This window comes from Aspergillus chevalieri, chromosome 6 (genome assembly GCF_016861735.1).
Source record: "Aspergillus chevalieri M1 DNA, chromosome 6, nearly complete sequence".
Classification (NCBI taxonomy): Eukaryota; Fungi; Ascomycota; class Eurotiomycetes; order Eurotiales; family Aspergillaceae; genus Aspergillus; species Aspergillus chevalieri.
The window spans coordinates 272,040-293,560 of NC_057367.1; the positions used below are offsets into that span (position 1 = coordinate 272,040).

Here is a 21,521-nt window from a genome sequence, read left to right on the forward strand (position 1 = left end):
AGCTCAGATGTTAACCTGAACAAGAGCTATGTGCTCAAACGAGCAATAGATTTTGACCAGTTACGAGGCGGACCAACTGAGAAGGCATCAAGGATTCAAAAGAAAGGCACAAAGTGCTTTGCTTGCGGGAAAACTGGACATCGAGCAAGGAATTGTCTGAGCAAAAGTGATGATCATGATGCTAGCGCTGATGAAAGCAAGCGCCAAGGTGGCCGAGATGGCCGGAACAAGAAGCCCAATCGATTCTCCAAGCAGAAAGGGAAGTCTGCAAAGGAAGGAGGTAGCATGGCTGGCAACAACAATGATGATGACAATGATGGCGGATACATGAGCGAGTATGGTACTCGTGCCATTGAGGTGGCAGACATAAGTGAGGAAACTGCTATGCATGCAGCTGAATGTGCTGTTGAATATACTGCTGAAGATGCAGGTAGCTGCGTTGGAGATGGCCATGTGGATGAAGATAGTGACGTGCAAGATGGCTTCACATGTGAAGAAGCCCAATTCCCTGAAGAGCATGATGCTTGTGCAACAGAGGATGTGCAAGCTAGCCCCATCACTGAATATAAGATTGAGTGGGCCAAATACATCATAGAAGGAGCACACCGAGTTAGAATGGATCCATCAAGATGGTGCTTTGACAGTGGTGCTACAAGTATGTGCTCTGGCAATCGAAGCATTTTTGAGTACCTTGATGAGACTAGCCGAGGTCATTTGATTATTGCTAGTGGTACTGAGATGCCCATCAAGGGACGAGGGATCGTTCGATTCAACCTGCCAAACGGCATGTCAGCCAGGTTAGGTAGGGTGGTGTATGTGCCAGGCCTAGCAGAGAACCTACTGTCATTAGAGGTTCTACATATGGCTGGCTTTCAATCAATTGGCTCTAGAAAGGGGTATGTGCTCAAGAAGGATGGGAAAGTGGTAGCCCAAGGAAAACGAGATGGACGGACCACATACTTGCATTCAGTCAGGCACGTCAATGCACTATTTATTGGCCCAAAAGCAGCGAAAAGACAGCAATACGCCCGAATGGCCCTATCTGCCGATGAGCAAACGCGAATGAAACAGGAGCTCATTCATCGACGCCTTGGTCATGCAGGAAGAAGCCGATTTAACACCTGTGTTGAATATATGGAGCTAGATGAGCTGAAACTGGGGAAACGAGACCAGTTGCTCCATGATAACTGTGAGGTGTGTGCGAAGGCCAAGAAGGTGAAGAAGCAAAGCCATGCGCCAATTCCTAGAGCTAGAAAGCCGCTTGAACGAGTGTACATGGATTTTTGGGGTCCAAATCGCGAAGGAATAGGGCAGGAAAGGTATTACCTGTCATTGATTGATGATTGCACGCGATATTCATGGATCTTCATCAAGATGGACCGAAGGGCTGAAAGTGTAATGCACACACTGGATAGTTGGCTGCGCCAGGTTGAAAGGCAGTCAGGGAAAGTGCTATTGGTCATCCGTACTGATAATGCTGCTGAGTTTGTGGCATTGAGACCATGGGCAGAAGAGAAAGGCATTGAACTGGAATTTATTGAGGCTGAAACACCAGCACAGAATGGTGTGGCGGAACGATACAACCGTGTTATTATGGATATAGCGCGTGCCTTGTTGATTGACTCTGGTATTAGCAAGCGTTATTGGAAGTATGCTGCTGTCACGGCAAATTACCTGAGAAACCGGACATTATTGGTGAAGAGGAAAGAAGATGGCCATGAGAAAGTTGACAAAGATGAGAAAACACCATATGAGCTATGGCATGGGCATAGGCCTGACTTGGCCCATCTTCGTGCTTGGGGTTGCCGAGTGCTCTTTTATCATAAACCAGAGAGCAAGTTGGAAAGCAGAGCAATGGAGGGCACATTCCTGATGTATGGGAAGAGCAACAAGCAGTATTTAGTATTGCCTAGAGGTGGTAGTGAACTGAAGCTGGTCACTAACCCCGAGTTTCGAGAGCGGGAAAATGGCAATTTGAGCGAACTGTCAGCTGGTCAAGTTGACATACAAAGCCTGCTGACCAGTACTGTTCTACCTGTTGGACCACCTACCGAAGCGCCTGCTCAAGCATCCATTGGAATGACTTCTAAGAGGCCTACTGAAGAGCCTGCTGGAGCAGGATTGCCAGTCAATGAGCCCTTCCACACCAACGAACCGACAATTAATTCAATGCCAGAATTGCTGAATATGCGACTGAATAAAGAGGATGGAGAGAAGGAAAGGAATTCCTCTTCATCAACTGGGGGCACAACAGATAAGCCGTTGAAACTGTCTGAAGTTCAGCCTGAAGGGGAGGTGGAGCAGAGAGCTCCTGTGGAATATACAAACAACGAAGTGCTTGAGAAAGAACCCCGAGAGCAGGCTGATGAAACACCAAAGGATATGCCTAAGCCTGAACCGGTTCCTGAAGACGGACGCCACCGGTCTGAGCTTGAAATGGAACGGCGGTCCGCTCGCGTACGTCAACCATCAGAGAGAATGATGGAGAGCCGCCAAACAGAGCAAATGTATGGCCGCAAACGCAAAGCTGAAGGGGAGGACACTGGGAATAATGATCGTCCAGCTCAGCGCATGCGGGCCCATTTTGCTAGGCTAGCAGTAGCTGCAGAGCTATTGCAGACTGATAGAGAGTATGAGGTTGCAGAGAAAGCATGTGCTGCACGTGAGAAAGCTGGAATCCGTATACCGAAGTCGTATAGCGAAGCCGTTAATGATCCAATATATGGCATCGAAAGATTAGTGATTTCCTGAAGAAGATAGGCTTTAAACCGATTACTGCAGACCCCAGTGTGTTCATCAATGGTAGGGGCCTGATTATCGCTGTGTATGTGGATGACATAGTGATATTTGGCAAGGATGCCAATGACATCGACGTGGTGAAGCAGAAGCTCAAGGAGTTCCATCCAATGACTGATTCAGGATTGGTCAAGAAGCTGTTGGGTATTCGCTTCACATGGGGAAGAGACAGGTCTATTCAACTGGACCAGCAGTCCTATGCACAACAAATTCTTGATGAATTTGGCATGGCTGATTGCAAGCCTGTGAGCACACCCATTGGCCCGAGCATTAAATTGGAAGCGCCGGATAGCTCACTGCTTGGACGAGCTGAGCATAAGCTATTTCGGAGACTAATTGGGCGGTTGATTTTCTTGGTGATAGCCACACGGCCGGACATCGCTTTTGCAGTCAATCAACTGTCTCAATACCTCGCGGAGCCAAGGAAGGTCCATTTGGCAGCGGCCAAGCATGTGCTTCGATATGTGAAAGGCACCATGGGCTATGGCCTAACGTTTGGTGCAAAGGGGAGTCCAAAAGGGTTATATGCATATGCTGATTCCGCGTACGCTAATTCAGCAAAGAACCGGTCGACTACTGGTTTCATTTTCTTTATTAATGGCACGCCAATCACCTGGTCGAGCAGAAAGCAATCGGTTACTGCACAGAGCTCGACGGAAGCTGAATATATGGCCGTATCGGAGGCAGCCAAACAAGCGGTTTGGATTAGACATTTCCTATATGCAATAGGAAAGGGATCCATTTATCGTGACGCTCCGACTACCATTTATGAGGACAACCAGGGCGCCATAAAGATTGCTGACAACCCAATCAATCACCCAAAGACGAAGCATATAGCCGTACGATACCATGCCATCCGGGACCACATAGGTAATGGGGAGATCTGCCTTGAGCACCTCTCTACCGACAAGATGATTGCCGATGGCTTGACGAAGGTTACCAACCATGCTAGTCAAGGACGGTTGGTTGAAGACCTGGGGCTCGCTTAATTAAGCGAGAAAAGAGAATTCAACATCTATGAGAAGTTGAAGCGTGCGTCCAACCGCCGCTTATCAAATTGCCAGATATTGTTTTTGATTGATTTGAATATGCGGCGATTGAACGAAGGGGAGTGATGAGGATCGATCGGATAAATAGTTGGCCCGAGTAGCGAGGTCAGGAGATTCTTATAGTCAACGTGTGCACACATATTGTAGATTAAGCACTCAATCAGCTACATACGCGCATACACGTTCGATAGACAATATAACTCTACCTTCCGCTGGTCCTCTCCATATAGACCTCGTTAGTCCGGAATAAATCGACTCCCGATTTCCCTTCTGAGCTACGATCCGAGAGACCCCGTTTCAGATTCGTTCTTATCATATGACTCTTTAAAGGGGTGCTCCAGCTCCATAGGCGTGTACGATGGGTTCGTGCCGGTGAAAATCCCACCGGCGCCCACAATCGCCAGGACCAGCATACTGTAATAAATCTGCCTCTTAGCTCCATCCTGCCACAAAATGAATGGTGGTCCTACATCATTGAAGGCATGAATCGCGATGCAGTCGCCCTTCCGAACACCCCATGCCTGCAATCCCGCGACCAGCTGGCGGATCAGCTTCCGGGCCTGGTTGCACGAGATTGACCGTGACGAGTTTGCGGGATCTCTATAAATCTGCTTGGGTCAGTCTCGTCGCGTTCAATTGACAATAGCGGGCGCGTACTGGCTCGTCCTGGTCGTACTCGGGGTTGTCGAAAATGTACGACAGGAGGTCCTTGGTGGGAATGTGCAATCGTTCGGCCGGTTCAAAAATCATCTTTACGTTCATCAATATACAAATTGAGAAGAGCAAATTAGTGATCGAAAAGGAGAACAGCATGTCTATGTTTTATAGACGATCGGCTACCCGAGCATTCCCCGCATCTGTAAACAAGCGCCGAGGAACCGATACCGAGCAACATAACTAACCGAATCATCGAATAATGAATGCATAAGATGGATTGAGTGTCTTATGTATGTAGAGCTATGGCCAACATGCATCCGGTCCAAGTGCGGCTGAATAACGTAGCGGGAAGTTGGGGATTGGACGAAAGTGACGCGTCCAAGAACAACAAATATGGTGAGTATGTTCAACTCGGAGTAGACCAATGTAGGAGAATTTGAGGCGTCTTTCCTATTCAATACTACCCCTGCATTCAGATTCGCTATTGCTGTTGTTGTCACGTGTACGGATTGGCAGCACTAAAGATCTACTCGTGTCTCGAATGCCCGAGGCGTGAGTATTGTATTTACTCCCCATTGATCATCTTCCGCACAATATTCACATTATAAACCCCATCAGGACCATACCCCTCCGGCCGCGTATACAACACTGCATGGCACGCAAATTCCCATCATCGAAGCTAACAAGGCGAATTCTCATCCTTCAAGTCGCTTAGAGGACCATTTGTTGCCGCTTTTCAGTTGCGACAAGGTGTCTTTCCTATTTAGGTCGCCGTTGCTGTAGATAGCCTCATTCCCTCCTCATTTATCGGTCATCCAAATATCGGCCTGGTCTTGCAATACTCGATAGTGATGATATGTTCATTTTTTTTTTCTGCTGCCTTTAGTTTGTCTGTTTTGTCTTCAGGTAATCATTTTCCTTCCGACTCTCTAATGTTGCGACCTCCGAAAGCTCACTAAGATACCAAACTACTGACATCTGTTCAAGTGCCACCTAAATGACTTTTAGGTAAGTATGCTTGATGTCCTTCCCTGAAAACCCTCTAACCAGCACAGACAAACGACTCATACAACGAAGGTAGACTACCAAAAAAGATCCTTTTCGAAACTTCTGAGCAAGGTCGAGACATGGATACCTGCACGATCGATCAGATCCGGGAAGACGTCAAAGCCAAATGGCGTAGCTGCGAGACAATCGAGCAATTCTCTAAGCTGGCCAATTTGGAACCAGCCATGGCCAGACACCTTGAGTCAGACTACATCGGTCATACAGAAAACGTCCAGAGGTACATCCGTGAGCTGGCCATAACGTTCTATAATGTTGTCAAAAGTTTCATTGAGGAAAATCAGTGGAAAGACATTCATTGCGCTCTACGATGGTGTCGCCAATCATACTATTCACTTGGACAATCTGGAGGCCAAAGTAGCCGTTCTTCTTCTGTTTTTCTCTTACGATAAAGTCCATGTGCAGCAGGATAGCTCTCCACGACCAATCAAGCTATCCAAGCTTGTTAAATCAGTTTTCAGTTCCGACAGTGATGTTTTTGCCGAGATTGTTGATCCTATGGACGATCAAGCCAATCTACAAACCCTACGAGGAATGGTTGTGTGTTTTTTAATCATTTCATTTAGCTGGCAGGCCCACCAACAGAAGAGATATTCAGGAGGGCATGCTATCGAGGCTGCGCCCTGTTTCCGCCACTGGGTTTTAACGGATGTGATATAATCATCCCAGTATACCTACCAGCCACAGACAACTTCAGCTACTTCTCGCTGCAGGTGAGAACTGGAAAGATGACAGGATGTCTGATAACACCAAAACTGAGGCGCGAGATTGCACGCGGGTAGTGGCAAAGCTTATGCCCATGACAACAATCGGGCATCTCTCTGACATGATGTGTCTTCGGGCTGCACGAAACAAATGCAGCGCTACCGCTGTGTACTTGCTTGGCAAGAGCCGGGAGGAACATGGAAGACCTGGGGGTTCCCATTAGGCAAGGGATATGAGGTCTTTGATGCAGAGCTTCTGGGAGTTGTGCGAGCACTCCAGTTAGCAGAGAAAGTGGGGGATCAAAGACCAGTCACTATCCTGTTGGACTCCCTAGCAGCCATTGCAAGGATGCGACACACCCAGCCAGGGCCAGGCCAAGCATTAGTGATCCAAGCACATGCTATAGCCAAGAGGCTACATGCCCGAGGTTGCCAAACCACTATCCAATGGGTGCCGGGGCATGCAGGGATAGAAGGGAATGAGAGAGCTGACCAGGCAGCAAAACAGGCAGCCGGTAAGCCACCAGGAAGAGGCCCAAGAGAGATATCCCTGGCCTTCACCTGTAGAGCCCGAACAGAAGCCATTATAGCACAAAGGCAGAGATGGCTCAACAAGGAACTTGCACAGCGATCCCAACAAGGTCAACGAACATACAGGCCACAGAGGAACTGGCGGCTCGACCTGGCAGCTGCAATAGCTCCCAAGCACCTAGCAAGCGTTATTTTCAACTGAAGTCAGGACATGCAGCTATAGGAACATACCTACATCGGATCCAGGTCCAGGAGGATGCGACCTGTGAGGGATGCGGTATATCAAGGGAGACAATACACCATCTTCTTTTTGAATGTCGGGAATGGTGACACCAACGAAACAGGCTCTACAAGGACCTAGAGACTGACGGAGTCATGAGACCCACCACTGCAGAAGAATATCCACAAGGACGACTCCTAGGAGAGCCCAAAGCTACAAGGGCATTGCTACAATTCCTAGCCAGCACCAGCATAGCTCTACCCCGGGCACACCTACAGCAGACGGCGGAAAGGGCCCGAAGAGATGACGAATGGGGACTGGAAGCATTGGAGGAAGCAGTTAGAACAGGAGAAGGGTAGCAGGGAGGGTAGCCCAAGGCTGAGAGTCAGCCTAGGCCACACCCATCTTGCCCCAAAACACAAGGAGAGCACTGTGCTCAAAAGCCCTGCGCATACAGGCGGTCTGGGGCGAGGAAAAGGATCAGAAAGATGATAGAAGGGGGCTAACGCCTCAGGAACCTATGGGGACAAGAGACTGTAGAATAGCCACTGACCTCGAGTCCACGAATCATGGTCTGTCATAGCTCTAGGGCTCGGTATGGACAATAAACTTGATTAAATAATAATAATAATACCGCTGTGTACCCAGATGAGAAGAACGCGAAAATCGGAATACTCGCTCAGCGACAAAGCGAAAAAAGGGCAGGGACAAGGGTCAAAGTCAAAATACAACTTCAACATGAACCAGATAGTTGTTCTTGCTCTAGGCTTGAGCCTAGAACTGTACCCTGGGCTCATACATCTCATTGAAGAGATGAGAGACGAGCAGCCAACATTATAAGCAAGTATGAAAACACTTAAGAAGCTGCTGGCATTTACATCAGAAATCAGCCATGAAATGATAAGCAGTTACCACAAGCATGTAGGGCATGTAGGCTAGCACGCGCTAAGCCCTAAGATCATGGTGCTTTTGGCATTGTCAATCGCATTCAATGAGGCAGGTTAATATGTCTTTGGATCAATGCGCTTGATGCAGGTTCTTGCTTCTGTTTCCCCTTGCTGCAAGACACCAACGACGAGAGACTGGGGGAGAGTAAATGGAGGAAGACTGTTATGACCTTAAAGCCGTTTAATATATCAGTTTTCGCGACGCTCAATAACCGCAACTACGCTGATGGTTAGTAGAGGATCCTTTTACATGCCCGTGCACCGAATGGTTCAACAGTTGATGGAGATTCTAGATGAGGAGTATATAATTCAGGTGTACAGCACACCCACCAGTGACAAGCCTACCCTAGCTGGTCTCCTTTTGAAACAATACCAGAATCGAAATGTCGCAGTCGTTCTCACTCCCAGCTGGCCAAGAGACTCACCAAAATTTTACTCTGAAATCATTGTTGAGCATGCCCGCCTCGCCAGATCCAAGTTGACCGTGGCACGTTTGCCAAAATCTGACTTTGTCTTGATATTGGATGAGGCTCAGATCTTGTATGGTGCTATATCGGCGTTTCTAAATTGTCATGCATCTCATGTCGGTACTAGTTCCTACAAAGTTGACCGGGTGCAGGACATACCTTTCATACCAGGAGACCGCATACGAAGGGGTACTTACAATCCCATCCTCAAGATCAGGAAACCAGGTAAATCAAGGCAATTTAGCATGAATATCGTCAACTCGCTACTACTTATCCAGTTTACCTAGTACGATAGCAGTGTTAAATAATGGTAAAAACCTACTATGATTAAGAAGAGGGAAGTCGTACCTCGCCAATAAGACCTGTGTAATATGTTTCTGGGAACTAACTAGTTATATAATTGCCTTGGTGCCTTAGGCTTCGCTGGAAGATTCGCGTTCCGCGTGCCGCTAGACGCGATCCGGAGGCGACATCACCATATGATTTCTGCGACAACAAGCACCGCTGGTGACTGAATGGAGGAGGAAGAAAGAGACGTTGTGTGCATTTTTGAATGGAATTTATTGTATTTTTTTTTTGCTTTTTAACCGTTTGCCGCTCCAGGCAGCACTGTGGCTAGTATTTAAAGCTCTGACTGTCCCCGATTTCCGCAACGCAACAAGACCACTTTAGATCGTCAAGATGCCCGGAATGAATGGTAAAGTCTTTTCTAAAAGAGTATGTAAGTCTAAGCTGACGAACAGACCCGGAAACCATCCGCATCCTCGTCGCAACCGACAACCATGTCGGCTACAATGAACGAGACCCTATCCGGGGAGACGACAGTTGGAAGAGTTTCCACGAGGTAATGTGCTTAGCCAAGGAACAAGATGTCGATATGGTGCTTTTGGCGGGAGATCTATTTCACGAGAATAAGCCGTCCCGGAAGTCCATGTATCAGGTGATGCGCTCGATCCGGATGAACTGCCTGGGAGACAAGCCGTGCGAACTGGAGATGATCAGTGATGCCAGTGAGAACTTCCAGGGTGCATTTAACCATCCGAACTATGAGGATGAGGATATAAACGTGGCCATTCCGATATTCTCCATCCACGGAAACCACGATGATCCCTCGGGAGAAGGCCATCTCGCGGCCTTGGATCTGTTGCAGGTATCAGGCTTGATAAACTACTACGGTCGAACTCCAGAGTCAGACAACATCCATATCAAGCCAGTTTTGCTACAGAAAGGACGGACCAAACTGGCCCTGTATGGCATGAGTAACGTCCGGGATGAACGCCTCTTCCGGACCTTTCGTGACAACAAAGTCAAATTCTACCAGCCAGGGATACAAAGAGATGATTGGTTCAACTTGATGTCCGTTCATCAGAATCATCACGCCTACACGGAAACCAATTATCTCCCCGAGAACTTCCTTCCCGAATTCATGGACCTTGTTATCTGGGGACATGAGCACGAGTGCTTGATTGACCCGCGACTGAACCCCGAAATGAACTTTCACGTCATGCAGCCTGGATCGTCCGTTGCGACGTCGCTTTGCCCTGGTGAAGCAGTGGCCAAGCATGTGTCGATCCTCAGCATTACAGGTCGCAAGTTCAAGAGTGAGCCAGTCCGCTTAAAGTCCGTCCGTCCGTTTGCGATGCGAGAAATCGTTCTCTCAGAGGAGAAGGGGGCGCAGAAACTGGCCCGCAAGGAGAATAACCGCACCGAAATCACGCGGTTCCTCATGACGCTCGTGGAGGAACTTATCGAAGAGGCTAAGGCGGACTGGGTTGACACACATGGCGAGCCAACAGAGGATGAAGAGCAAGAGGTCCCATTACCGCTCGTGCGACTACGGGTCGAAGTCTCAACTCCAGAAGGAGGCAGTTATGACTGCGAGAACCCGCAACGATTCTCGAACCGCTTCGTTGGCAAGGTCGCCAACGTCAACGACGTGGTGCAGTTTTACCGCAAGAAGAAGAACACCACTCGTAAACAGGGCGATGTCGAAGTGGACGAATCTGCCGTTTCCCAGCTGGCTACTCTCGACACGGTGAAAGTGGAGCAGCTTGTGCGGGACTTCCTCGCCCAGCAGTCGCTGAGCATCCTACCACAGAACTCCTTCGGAGATGCTGTCTCGCAGTTCATCGACAAAGACGACAAACACGCGATGGAAATGTTCGTGAACGAATCGCTGGACAACCAAATGAAGCACCTGCTATCCCTTAACCGCGAAGAGGAGGAATTAGACGACGAGGGAAAACTCCAGAACTCCCTGCAAACCGCCATGGAAAAATACCGTGCGCAAATGGAAGATATGTTCTCGCGGGGAATCAAGAAGCGAACCCGGGGCAAGAAGCGTTTCAAGCCCAAGCCGGATGGCTGGGATACAGAATTCGACGGTGTCTGGGAAGACCAGCCGGGGGCTTTGATCCATTCTGATAATGAAGGTGGTGACCCCAACGAAGATGTTGCTGCTGAGGACGGTACCACGCCTGCACCGGTCAGAGGTGCTACCCGTGGCCGCGGCCGTGGTCGAGGGGGTCGGGCAGCTGCCAAGACGACGACCAGTACTCGGAAGACCGCCACGACGACGAAGAAAACGGCCCCAGTTGCCAAGGGCCGCCGACGAAAGGCCGTTTCTGACGATGAGGATGAGGAAGAGGAGGATGTTGTCATGCTGGACGATGATGACAATGACGATCAAGGCTTGTCAGACATCGATGAAGACGACGATTCGCAGGCCTTGTTCGTCAAACAACCCGCCGCAAAGAACAAATCAACAACCCGCAAAGCAGTCGCTCCTGCCACAACGACAACCAGCCAGCGTCGATCCGGACATAGTGCGGCTTCTCCTGCGGCATCGTCGACCACTGCCACTGCACGGGGTTCTCGGAGCACTGCGCGCGGTAAACAGGTGACGCAGATGACGTTGAATTTTACAGGTCCGCAGGCGTCGCAGGCGAAACCGAGTCGGACGACCAGGGCTACGAGTCTGCTTAGTGAGGATATTGACGATGACGACGATGATGATGATGCTTTTGAGGCCATGCCTAGTTCGGGTCGACGGAGATAGTAGTATTTTTTTCTACTGCATTTGCATTTATGGCGTTATGGAATAGCTAGCTATTATTTTGAAAAGGCGTTTATAATCGTATTGATGAAGAATGTTTTTGCAAAAATATACACCGTCAAACTAGATTCCAAAAGGAAATAGAAAGCAAGAAAGGAGAGAACCCGAAAATCATATTAGAATAGTTAACTAAAGTTAAAAGCGCTGAACTAATGAGAATCAAAAGGAAATCCCGAAGTGTTGCATGTACTAGGTTAGGGGCTTCCAACCAATAGGCCCCAGATGCATATGGTAACTGTTGGTCTCGTTGCGGTTCATGTCGGAGGTGCACGCCAACAACCTCTTCAATGTTTTGAGGCTGGCTGCTGATGTCTGTTGGTCGTCGTGTCTTCTGGAGGATATACCAGTCCCGAATACAAATATGAACTCATGCCCACGGCAAGGACCACGACCCGATGCATATCATTGAAATTATAGACCTTACCGTTCCCCTTCCCCTTCCCCTTGCCTCTGTTTTTGTCCTTGTTTTGTCGCTTGGTGGATGAACGTAGCATTTGGTTATGCTTGTTCTTCTCGTCCGGGTATACGCTAACGGCGTTCGCTTGGTTGCGGAGAAGATGGGCTGTGGATGTCGATGGCATTAACTTAGCAACTTCCCGGAGAGAATTGCGCGCCTCAGCCTTGAGTGCAGACAACATCGTGTCATTCTTCCTGTTATTCACCTGCAACAGAAAGTACATCATCTTGTTTGTTGCGGGAATCTCGAGGTCGGGATGGGAAGTACCCCTTCGCATGGGATCCCCTAGTATGAAAGGTGTGGCCTACACCCGGTCAACTTTGCAGGAACTAGTAGTACCAACGTGAGATGCATGGCAATTTAGACACCCTGATATAGCCACTGCCAGTAATCTCAGAAAGAAGGCGTAATGTTATAGTGCATTCACAATGCACTGGTCCCTTGATGCACGTCCCATAACGCCTGTACACAGTGGAGCCGGGCTGTCAAATTTTTGCAATCATTTGTTGGAACAACCATCCTCTGCTTCTATCATGTGCCATCCAAACATCCACAATAGTACATATATTGGACAGAACCTCATCTATCGTATGCACAGGACTTTTGCAGCCTGTCGTCTCACTCCATGATTTTCATCGTCTAGTAGTGGCGACATACGGTCCAGAATCCTCTCGCCAGGTTCTTATGGTAGTTGCTGAGATTGATGTATAACACTCACGCGGTAAATAGCACCTAGCATACTAGCCACGGCGCCTAGGTGGGCATCGGTCAAGCTGAACACGAGATCTCTGGCCCCTTGATTGATGTTCATGATCCTTGTGCGATCCGCGCAAAAAATACGGCTCGTCACATCCTCAAAAGTCATTTTTGTTGTAGAATAGGGCAATTGAGTGCGCCCCCCCTCTTACCCTCGACACGGTACGTCTCACTCCAGAATCGTCGTCTTCCAATTTCAATAGTAGTATACGGTTCAGTATCATTTGTACTACTTTCCGTGGTACTTGCTTCTCCAAAGATTGACTGAGAAGAGTGCTAGTCGTCTGGTCCTGTTCTCAGCAATTAAATGAACACCTGCTCGGCGTTTCTATCCGCCCAAGTCTGAACCTGAACAAATACCATCGTCCTTCCATCTTCTTTTGGAGACATTTAATGAAGCCATTTCCGGTGGACAGCCGGAAGATTCCCCTAAAGCTCCTTCATTTCAGTGCTTTAGCGTTACCAAAGAGGCTCTGACAGCTGGCTGTTTACACAAGTGTGCAATTCCCATGGATACCTACTATGTACCGTAGGTAATTTCTGGTGAGTAGATCCGCAAGGGCCAGCATGGCGGCATAGAATATTGTTCAAGACTGTCAGCCATACTAATTCCAATAGCAGGTCCTGTTGTGCGGCCTCTGAATATTTTTGGGTCTGCGAGCTTCAAGACGAGTCCGTGTTCACTTGGTTGACGAAGAAGCGCGCCCCAATGTTTCCCGTAGCCATTCTTATTCTCATCCCTACGACTGATCCATAACCTCTAAGTTGAAGGGTTAAAACTTATTATATCGACGTGGAGGATTAGCCAATCCTGATGTCCGGGGATCTAAGGCGTGTATGTCCCGGTACCCACGAACCTGTTACAGTGTTCTCCCAGGCGGCCTCCTTCGCGGAGGATTTCTATACCCTATTTGGAGTCTTCAATCGGGAGTCAATCCAGTTGTTTCCGTTCCCGAAAACATAAGAATCGAACATTCGTTGTTCTGCTCGGTAGAATTCGTAACTGATAACAGAACTCGAAAGGCCCTGCTACCGTGTGGTTGGCTCTAAGCACCTGAGAAGTTAAGATGGAGACGTATATAACTCACTCACCCCAGGACATAGAGAGCAGTGTCTATCACACTGGGTGGGCAGTTGTTAGACTGAAGCATAATATCAACCGAGTAGTTGGGAGGCAGAGGTCTGAATCGTTATATACATTTGCGAGGCGATGGCAACAGTCTGAGTGAGACATTTCTCGACGACGTTTTTCGCCAAGTAGATTCCAGCAGTTGACAGATAGAAGAAGGGTCTTTATTGCAGAAATAAGAAGGCAATGTATATCTACCAGTGAATGGTGTGAAGCGCGTCACGTGCGCGGAGTGCGAAGTCTTCCCCTCCATCGAAAGTGACTCAAATCTTCCACCTTCACCTTCACTTCACCCATTCATAGCATAACACTCGGCTTGCGCATGCTCAACGGCATCTTCCTGTCTCCCTAGACCTCTCACCGCGCCATCCTCTCTCTCTCTCTTATTCTTATCCGACTGTTCCAGCTCTCGCCCTGGTGCAGTCGCCCCCCTTTGCCCCCGTTCCTCCGCGAAACCTTTTTATGCAACCCGAGTCTACTGCAGTATCTCAACATACTTTTATCTCGGACTCGCCTCGCGCAGAAACCCTCGATCCTACCCAGCATGGACATGACTTCTGTGGCGATGACCCGGTCTCTGACTCTCCCCGTCGTGGAGAGGATGGAGACCGTCCAGAAGTCGTCCCTGCCCCGAGGGACAGGGCAGATTCGCCCCTGAACGGATTGGAGGACAGTATAGCTTCTTCTTCGTCACAGCAAGCGAAAACCAATGACTTCAATGTGCTCGATTTGTCGCATCTGTCGTCGGTATCCTTCGGGGATATCCCCAATGGTATGTCATCTTTGTTTCGTTCCCCGATAACCGGACGATCCTAACTAGGTTCTACTAGAGGTCTTGACGCACATCCTGTCCCACCTCCCCCCTCCATCGCTATCGTCGATCGCATTGGTCTCTCATCGCTTCCACAGTCTAGTCACCACGCCACACGCTTGGAGAATCGCCTTTTCCCGCTACTTCCCTGGGCCCAGCAACGATGAGATTGGCAGTCGGGTCGCGGCCTCACAGCGGTCGGAACAATTTGTGTCGGATAAACGGTACTTCACTCGGTTGACTGCGCTAGCGTCCTGGCGAAGCGAATATATCTTGCGAACGCGATTGTTGCGCTCTCTCGCGAGGGGCAAACCGACCCAATTCGAGCCATCCAAGAAGAATGGCGCCGTGCGATCGGCCAATGTGCGCAATGGCAGTGCTGTTGTCACATATACTTCGCAACTGCTGTTTCCTGTCAGTCACATAGCTGGCTCCTTCGGGACGGAAACTACCAAGGAACGGCCGGTGTTCATTCACGGCGCTGCGGAGCAGGGAATTGCATCGGCCAGTGATCCTGCGTCTGTCAAGGTTGGAACATGGGGTTTGTCCGACCATCAACTGTTTCGACACTTTGCAGATCTCTACACTGGTGTTGCTGAATATGGTCTTGGCTCTGGTGACATTGTTGGTCTGCCTAATCGTATGGATGTCAGTCAACCATACGGTATGATTTACGGCGAAGGTTGCCCGCAGGGTCGCAGTTATTTCATCTCGTCAACTGAACTACGCGGTCGTTTCTTGGGGCTTACGGTTTCAAATCCGGAGCCATACTTGGGTGTCCCAGCGCAAAATTTGATTACCTCGTCTGTTACTGCAGTTTGGATCGCCAAGTCTTCCGAAGTCCTGAGAATGACAAATGGTCTGGTGGGAATGCTGTCTGGCTCGTCCGCCGGTATCCTGACGGCTTATTCTTTGGGCCCTAACCCGCTGTACGAGCCTCGCCTCGAACGAGGTCAGCCAACCGCCAAATGGGTCCTTTGTCCGGGTGTCCCCATCATTGCGATCGCCGTCGATGACAAGTTTTCGCCGCAACGCCATGCTCACCGTCGAATTTGGGTTGTGGCTCTTAATGCTCTGGGCGAGGTGTTTTACCTTACCGATCTACTGCGTCAGCCAGATATTCCGCCCAAGGCTACCCCAGAGGAGCTCGACCGATTGGCTTGGAAAACAGGCAGGTCCGTCCGCTGGGAACTTGCAGAACTGAGTAGACGTGTTGCCAGGCCGGACCCATACAACCAGGATCTCGTCGACGGTAGCTACAGTCCTCGGTCCTCGTCTGATTCGATGAAGCTGAATGAGTATCAAATCGCTGCGGAGACTAAGGAAATTGAAAAGTTCTTGGCATTCAAGCCGAAGCACTTCCGCAAGGTTTGCGAAGGCTGGGACATGAGACGTGAATTGAAAGTTGACTTTGCCGGCGACGATGGGAACGGAGCAGGCGAGTCAGTCATGGTCATCGCATGTGGTTTGGGTGAAGGTGAAAAGGCCTCGATTCGCCGTTTTACGAGGAAGGGTCTGGCCAACACTGCGTCTTCCATTCCCGAGGCTCATACGAGCGCTGTCAATACTCCAATGTCGACTTCTATTTTCGGTGGCCCTATCAAGGAGCCTCTTCTTGAGCCTCAGAGTATCCCGCCGTCCAGGTCAAGCCGTGTGAATGAGCCGGTCTGCACCGCCAAAAATACCGAATGGTATATCTCGGACTTCAATTTTGGCGATCGCAGATCCGTTCAAATCACTGCCAGCGCTTTGGATGCATCGACCTATGCCTTGTTGACCAAAGAGGAGGATCCGCTCTTGGCAATGTCGGGAAGCTCGGTTTCCTCGGCCATGTCTTCCCCGTTGCCGCGTATGGCACACCCGTCAACAGGGACGGAGGTTCCCGGTCAACGAGCTCGGTATGTTGCCGTCGGTACGGCAACGGGGCTGGTGTTTCTGTGGGATATACGATCCCCGACCGCGCGAAACTCGGAGGTCATTAACAACGTCTCGCCTCTCCGGATCATCCAGACCGATTCACCGCAGATCTCGTGTGTTGCCTTGACGTCGCTCTACTTGGTACACGGAGGAAATGATGGCCTTGTACAAGCTTGGGATCCTCTCGCGTCATCTACAGGCCCTATTCGGACCATTAATTCTCGCTTCTCTTCTCGTGCCCGTCGTCGGCTCGTTCAGGCCGAGGCTTCCATGCACGGAGTTGGCAACAACTTCTTTGCTACGGGTGCAATCTGTCTGGACCCAGACTCTACGGTTCTGAGAGGAATGGTCGCCTTGGGAACGCATCTACGTTATTGGTCGTACAGTTCGTCTTCGGCGGATCAGTACAAGACAAGCAAGCGTCGATGGCGCCGTGGGCAGCGGGGTGACAATGCCTCAGGCGAGGGTGGTCAACGCTTTAGCAACAGCGGCCGTGGAGCGCTGTGGGACTACATTGAGGACGAAAAGGTGGAGATGGAGCGGCAGAAGGTGGCTGACCAGAAGGAACGGAAGCATCTCAATAACCGCTTTGGTCTTGAACTGCTAGGTCCGGATGCTAGCGAAGAGGAAATCATCGCATACGCGCAGCTCCTGAGTCAGGAATCTCTGACCAATGAAGCCGCGAAACGAGGTGAGATTCTCGAGACTCCGAACATCAGTACTTCGCCTAGTACCCCTGGACTCAACGACGTGTCCATTGAGCCCTCTTCGTCTTCGTCTCCATTCCAAACAAGCATTGAAGACGTGGATGACCCAGAAATCGCCGAGGCCATTCGCTTGAGCTTGCTCGAAGAACAAGCATCCTCATTTGGGACCGATCCATTTACCACACGAGCCTCGCAATCCAGCCAAAGCGAGTATTCACCTGAACCGGCAGCGGCGGAAAGCAGTAACCAGCAAGAGATTGACGATCTCGAGTTTGCGCTACAGCTGAGTCTTGTGGAGAACAATTCTCCTGAGACGGCGGAAGAGTGGGAGGAGTTCCCTGCACTTAGCACGCAGTCTCCTAGCAAGGACAAGGGGAAGGGAAGGGCTTGGTAGATGTTACTATTTATTGATATTTATCGTGTCTCGAGTTTTGCATGTTGCTTTATATACTGTTTTACTTGGTCACCTTGCATTGATTTGATACTGGGATGTACCCCTGTTGGTCAACTCTAGTAAATCATGCATAACAGCAGATCCTATGTTTCAAGGGTACTTTAATCAGAGGTATATATGATTGCTCATGTCTTAATTTTCCATACAACTCACCAAAAGTACAAGTACATGACGAACCACAACCCTCCCTAAATAACAAGAACTAGCTCCAAAATCAACTAAAAACTACAGCAAAGCAACCAACCCCGCGAGACCACTCAGCAGGCCAAGCAGCATAGAAGACGAGGGCTTGCTCCCGTCACCCGTGTAGTATGTCGGTGTCGCACTCGCGCTGGGAATTGCGCTACCGGTGGCGGTGGCGTGGATGATAGTACTGGAGCTAGGGGTTGAGATGGCATTGGCGTTGTGTTTGGAGGGGGTTGGGGTGGGCGTGGTTTGGGCGTTGGCAGAGCTGGTAACGGTAGTGGGTTCGGTGGTGGACTTGGATGAAGCGTCGTTGTCACTGTCTTCATTGTCATCGTTGCTGCTGTGCTTATTTTCTTTGTCCTCGTCGTTTTCCTTGTCCCCGTTGTTGTCTTCGCTCTTGTCCCCATCATCATTCTTCTCGTCGTCCTCCTTGTCATCACTATTCTTGTCATCGGTAGCATGCTTCTCCCCAGACTCGGACTCCTTCATATCCAACTTGACACCAGAAAGCTCCTCCCCATTAGCCCCATGAATCTTCTGCGTGACATCCCTTCCTCCAAACCCAACAATCTTCCCAACCTTCGCACCACACCCATCGTCAATCATCGCCTGCACACCATGCGGCCTCTCCGGCAACTCAAACGAGTCCAAAAACTTCCCACTAGTAATCAGACTCGCGCTGCACTCCACCGGCTCAGCGTCCGTATGCGCCTTACTCGCCTTCTTCAACCGATCCATGTCAAGTTTGCCGTACTGCTCCCGCAAGGCCTCATAGTCCTCCCGTAGCTTCGCATTCCCACTACTATCAACAACAACAAGCCCGTAATCATTCTCCTCCTGCGCATACTCATACACCAAACCCCCCGCGAACGCCTGCGTCATCTCCTTGCCGTACAAAGCCTGCACTTCCGAGAACTTCCGTGGCTGCACGGCATTACACCCATACTCCGAGAAGATAACAGGGACCGACGAATTGGCAAAATCCTCGGTAAGGACGTCGTACCCACTAGCGTGGTAGTCCGAGTCACCGCACCAGGAGTACGAGTTGAGGCCGAAGAGGTCGGCGTGGGAGTCGGCGTCGCTGATGGAGCATTGGAAGTAGTTTGCTTGGTCGAGCAGGATGCTGCGCACATCGGCCGCGGAGTAGCCGACGGGGATGTGCCGGGTGGCGTGTTTGGCGATGTAGGCTTTCATGTCGCGTTGGACGGCCTTCCTGCTATTAGCCTCTGTCTTCAGATGAAAACTTGGGGGCTGGGACATACGCGAATGTAAGCGGGCGCAGTATGCGCGGCCTGTTCATTGATAACCTCATTCCCAGAGAAAAACGCCAGCGTGTTAGGATAATCCTTGAACCCCTCAATGATACCAAAGACCTGCTTGAAGTATCCGGGGTTATAGCTGTTCCACGGCTGCGTGCGATCAAGGTTATCGCCCTGCAACGGCGAGTTGACATCGAGGATCATATAGATGCCAGCAGCATTGAATATAGATGCGCATTCATCGTGGTTCAGACTGGGCGAGAGATTGTACACACGAATAGTGTTAACGCCCAATCGCTGCATCAGTGCCGCATCTCGTAGACAGTCTTTTGGACTACTTAGGGGGTCTTTTTTCGTGCTGAAGCCGCCTGCGCCTCCGGGTTGGTAGCTGTAAGCAGTTAGCTTGTTGTCGCGGACAGATGATCAAGGGCACGCACTCAACACCAATGATGGGAAATCGCTCTTTTGTCTCGCTGTTCACAAAATCTTTTCCGTCGACCACGACCGGGGTCACGGCGGAGGCTGTCGCGGCCAGCGCGACGAAGGTGGTAAGGAGTGTTGATGTCTGTTTTAAAATTAGTTCTTGGTTCTTTTATATAGGGGTTTGGGCGCATACAGAAGGCATTGTGATTTTGGTCAAGGATCGGATTGATCGATACCGCCAACAGCGACCAGGGGCCTGTAAATAAAGATATCAATGAAGGGGGAGGCAAATGAGGCGAAACGTTCAGAAATTTATAGGGTTAAGCTGGTGGGCCGCGTTGTATCTGTAACACGTCTAACCGGAGCCCTGCAGATTAATCAAACACAGTGGTTTTGGGAGGGTCTGACAGGAGATCAGGAACCACGGACCTTTATAGCTAGCAGTTACTCTGTGTATTCTTCAACGTTGCTGTCTCCCCGGCAGGTGTTTCATACTGGCATGCAGAATGTGCCATGCCGGATGATTTCACGGGAATGCAACAAGGGCTGCCGGACGGTGACAGGACATGACGATGACGATGACGATGGCCATGACTAGTATTGCAATTGCATTTTTTCCGGGGAAGGAAAACTCTTTCTAAAATACACATACAGAAGCGAGGACCACTAACCGGCGCCAGTGCATATTCATCGAAACCCCAGTCTTTTTGAGCCCAAAACAGAAACAGGAACAAACACTAGAGTAAGGCGCCGAGATACTAAATGGTCCGCCATGTCCATGGCCTAGACTCATGCAAATATACAGGGAAGAACATAACGGATACACAGGAAGTGGAGAGGTCATAATCGGTGATGTGGGTGAAGATGTGGGAGTCTTGGGGAGAAGCATCTGTGCAGGCCACGGCCCAGCGTCGACCAGAAGCACAACAATTCCAGATGTCTAGCACGGATGAAAGGGGGTAGGAAGGGCGTGGAGGAATGACCGTTCATCTTTCGTTTTCTTTTCTTTTTACTCATCAACACCAGCGCCGCTATCAGCGCTGCCACCTTCGCCAGTGAAAGTGCCCAACTTCAAGCCAGCATCCATAGCCACCATCTCGGCGAGAAGCTCCAACACGTCCTTGGGAACAGTCTTGTCGTATATCGAGATCAGGTCCTTAGGCTGGGGGTAGACCTTGAGGGCCTTGTAGAAGCAGAGAGCGGCTTCGACGTTGTCTGATCCTGCGTTTGTAAGCAAACTGAATACCAAATCGTTTTGTTATCATATGGGCAGCATACCCTCCGCACACAAAGACTCTCCCCGGGCAACTTGACCCATAAAGTAGGCCTCCTTCTCCTCCAGGTCAGTCGGGAAACCCTCATCCTTGGCCTGCTGCACGGCCTTCTTGATCTGCTCGCGCTGTTGGGCACCGATGGCCTCGGCCTCTTCCTTGACAGCCCGGGCCATCCGACGGTTGTTCTTCTTCAAAGCTTTCCGGAACTCCGGATCGGTCTGTCTCTTGTGATCAAAGTACACGGCGTAGGCTGTATGATCCGAGCATAAGAAAGTACGTCATTAGCAATGTCCCCACACATTCACCGATGTTTCATGCAAATCGTCGACTATTTCGCCTTACCCAAAAGACCGGTCAAAACGGTGCCGGCGGTGGCAGCCACCAAAGTGGAAGTCTTCATAATGAGGGTAGAGGATTGAGGGTAGCCGTTAAAGAATAAAAGAGTATTCGAGTGTAAAGAAGCACGGCTCTAAATCCGGAGACTGGGGAGGGCTTGACAGAGAGTGAAGCTCGACTCTCTTTGCCGGCGATAATTTTGAACTGGCAGGACTATGGTTGTTCCGCTCGGCGTTTCTGTCCCGCTTGAGCCCAATCAAC

General features: G+C 50.0%; 5 protein-coding genes across 5 annotated transcripts; 2 read left to right on the forward strand and 3 right to left on the reverse strand.

Moving 5' to 3' along the window:
* Nucleotides 1–4,120: 4,120 nt before the first annotated feature.
* ACHE_60097A (uncharacterized protein) lies at nt 4,121–4,658 on the reverse strand (the record flags this gene model as incomplete). Its single annotated transcript, XM_043281234.1, has 3 exons — nt 4,121–4,270; nt 4,316–4,453; nt 4,503–4,658. The coding sequence occupies 3 exons, from the start codon at nt 4,656–4,658 to the stop codon at nt 4,121–4,123; spliced, it is 444 nt and encodes a 147-aa protein (XP_043138733.1).
* A 4,459-nt stretch (nt 4,659–9,117) lies between these two features.
* MRE11 (MRX complex nuclease subunit) lies at nt 9,118–11,494 on the forward strand (the record flags this gene model as incomplete). Its single annotated transcript, XM_043281235.1, has 2 exons — nt 9,118–9,133; nt 9,180–11,494. The coding sequence occupies 2 exons, from the start codon at nt 9,118–9,120 to the stop codon at nt 11,492–11,494; spliced, it is 2,331 nt and encodes a 776-aa protein (XP_043138734.1).
* Nucleotides 11,495–14,355: 2,861 nt separating this feature from the next.
* On the forward strand, nt 14,356–17,722 carry ACHE_60099S (F-box and WD domain protein; the record flags this gene model as incomplete). Its single annotated transcript, XM_043281236.1, has 2 exons — nt 14,356–14,665; nt 14,724–17,722. 2 exons carry the CDS (start codon nt 14,356–14,358, stop codon nt 17,720–17,722), a joined length of 3,309 nt encoding a protein of 1,102 aa, XP_043138735.1.
* A 285-nt stretch (nt 17,723–18,007) lies between these two features.
* On the reverse strand, nt 18,008–19,852 carry gel2 (1,3-beta-glucanosyltransferase gel2; the record flags this gene model as incomplete). The annotated part of the gene is made up of 4 exons (XM_043281237.1): nt 18,008–19,177; nt 19,231–19,615; nt 19,665–19,792; nt 19,844–19,852. 4 exons carry the CDS (start codon nt 19,850–19,852, stop codon nt 18,008–18,010), a joined length of 1,692 nt encoding a protein of 563 aa, XP_043138736.1.
* Nucleotides 19,853–20,659: 807 nt separating this feature from the next.
* ACHE_60101A (TOM complex receptor protein TOM20) lies at nt 20,660–21,324 on the reverse strand (the record flags this gene model as incomplete). The annotated part of the gene is made up of 3 exons (XM_043281238.1): nt 20,660–20,871; nt 20,929–21,174; nt 21,267–21,324. 3 exons carry the CDS (start codon nt 21,322–21,324, stop codon nt 20,660–20,662), a joined length of 516 nt encoding a protein of 171 aa, XP_043138737.1.
* Between the last annotated feature and the right edge of the window lie 197 nt (nt 21,325–21,521).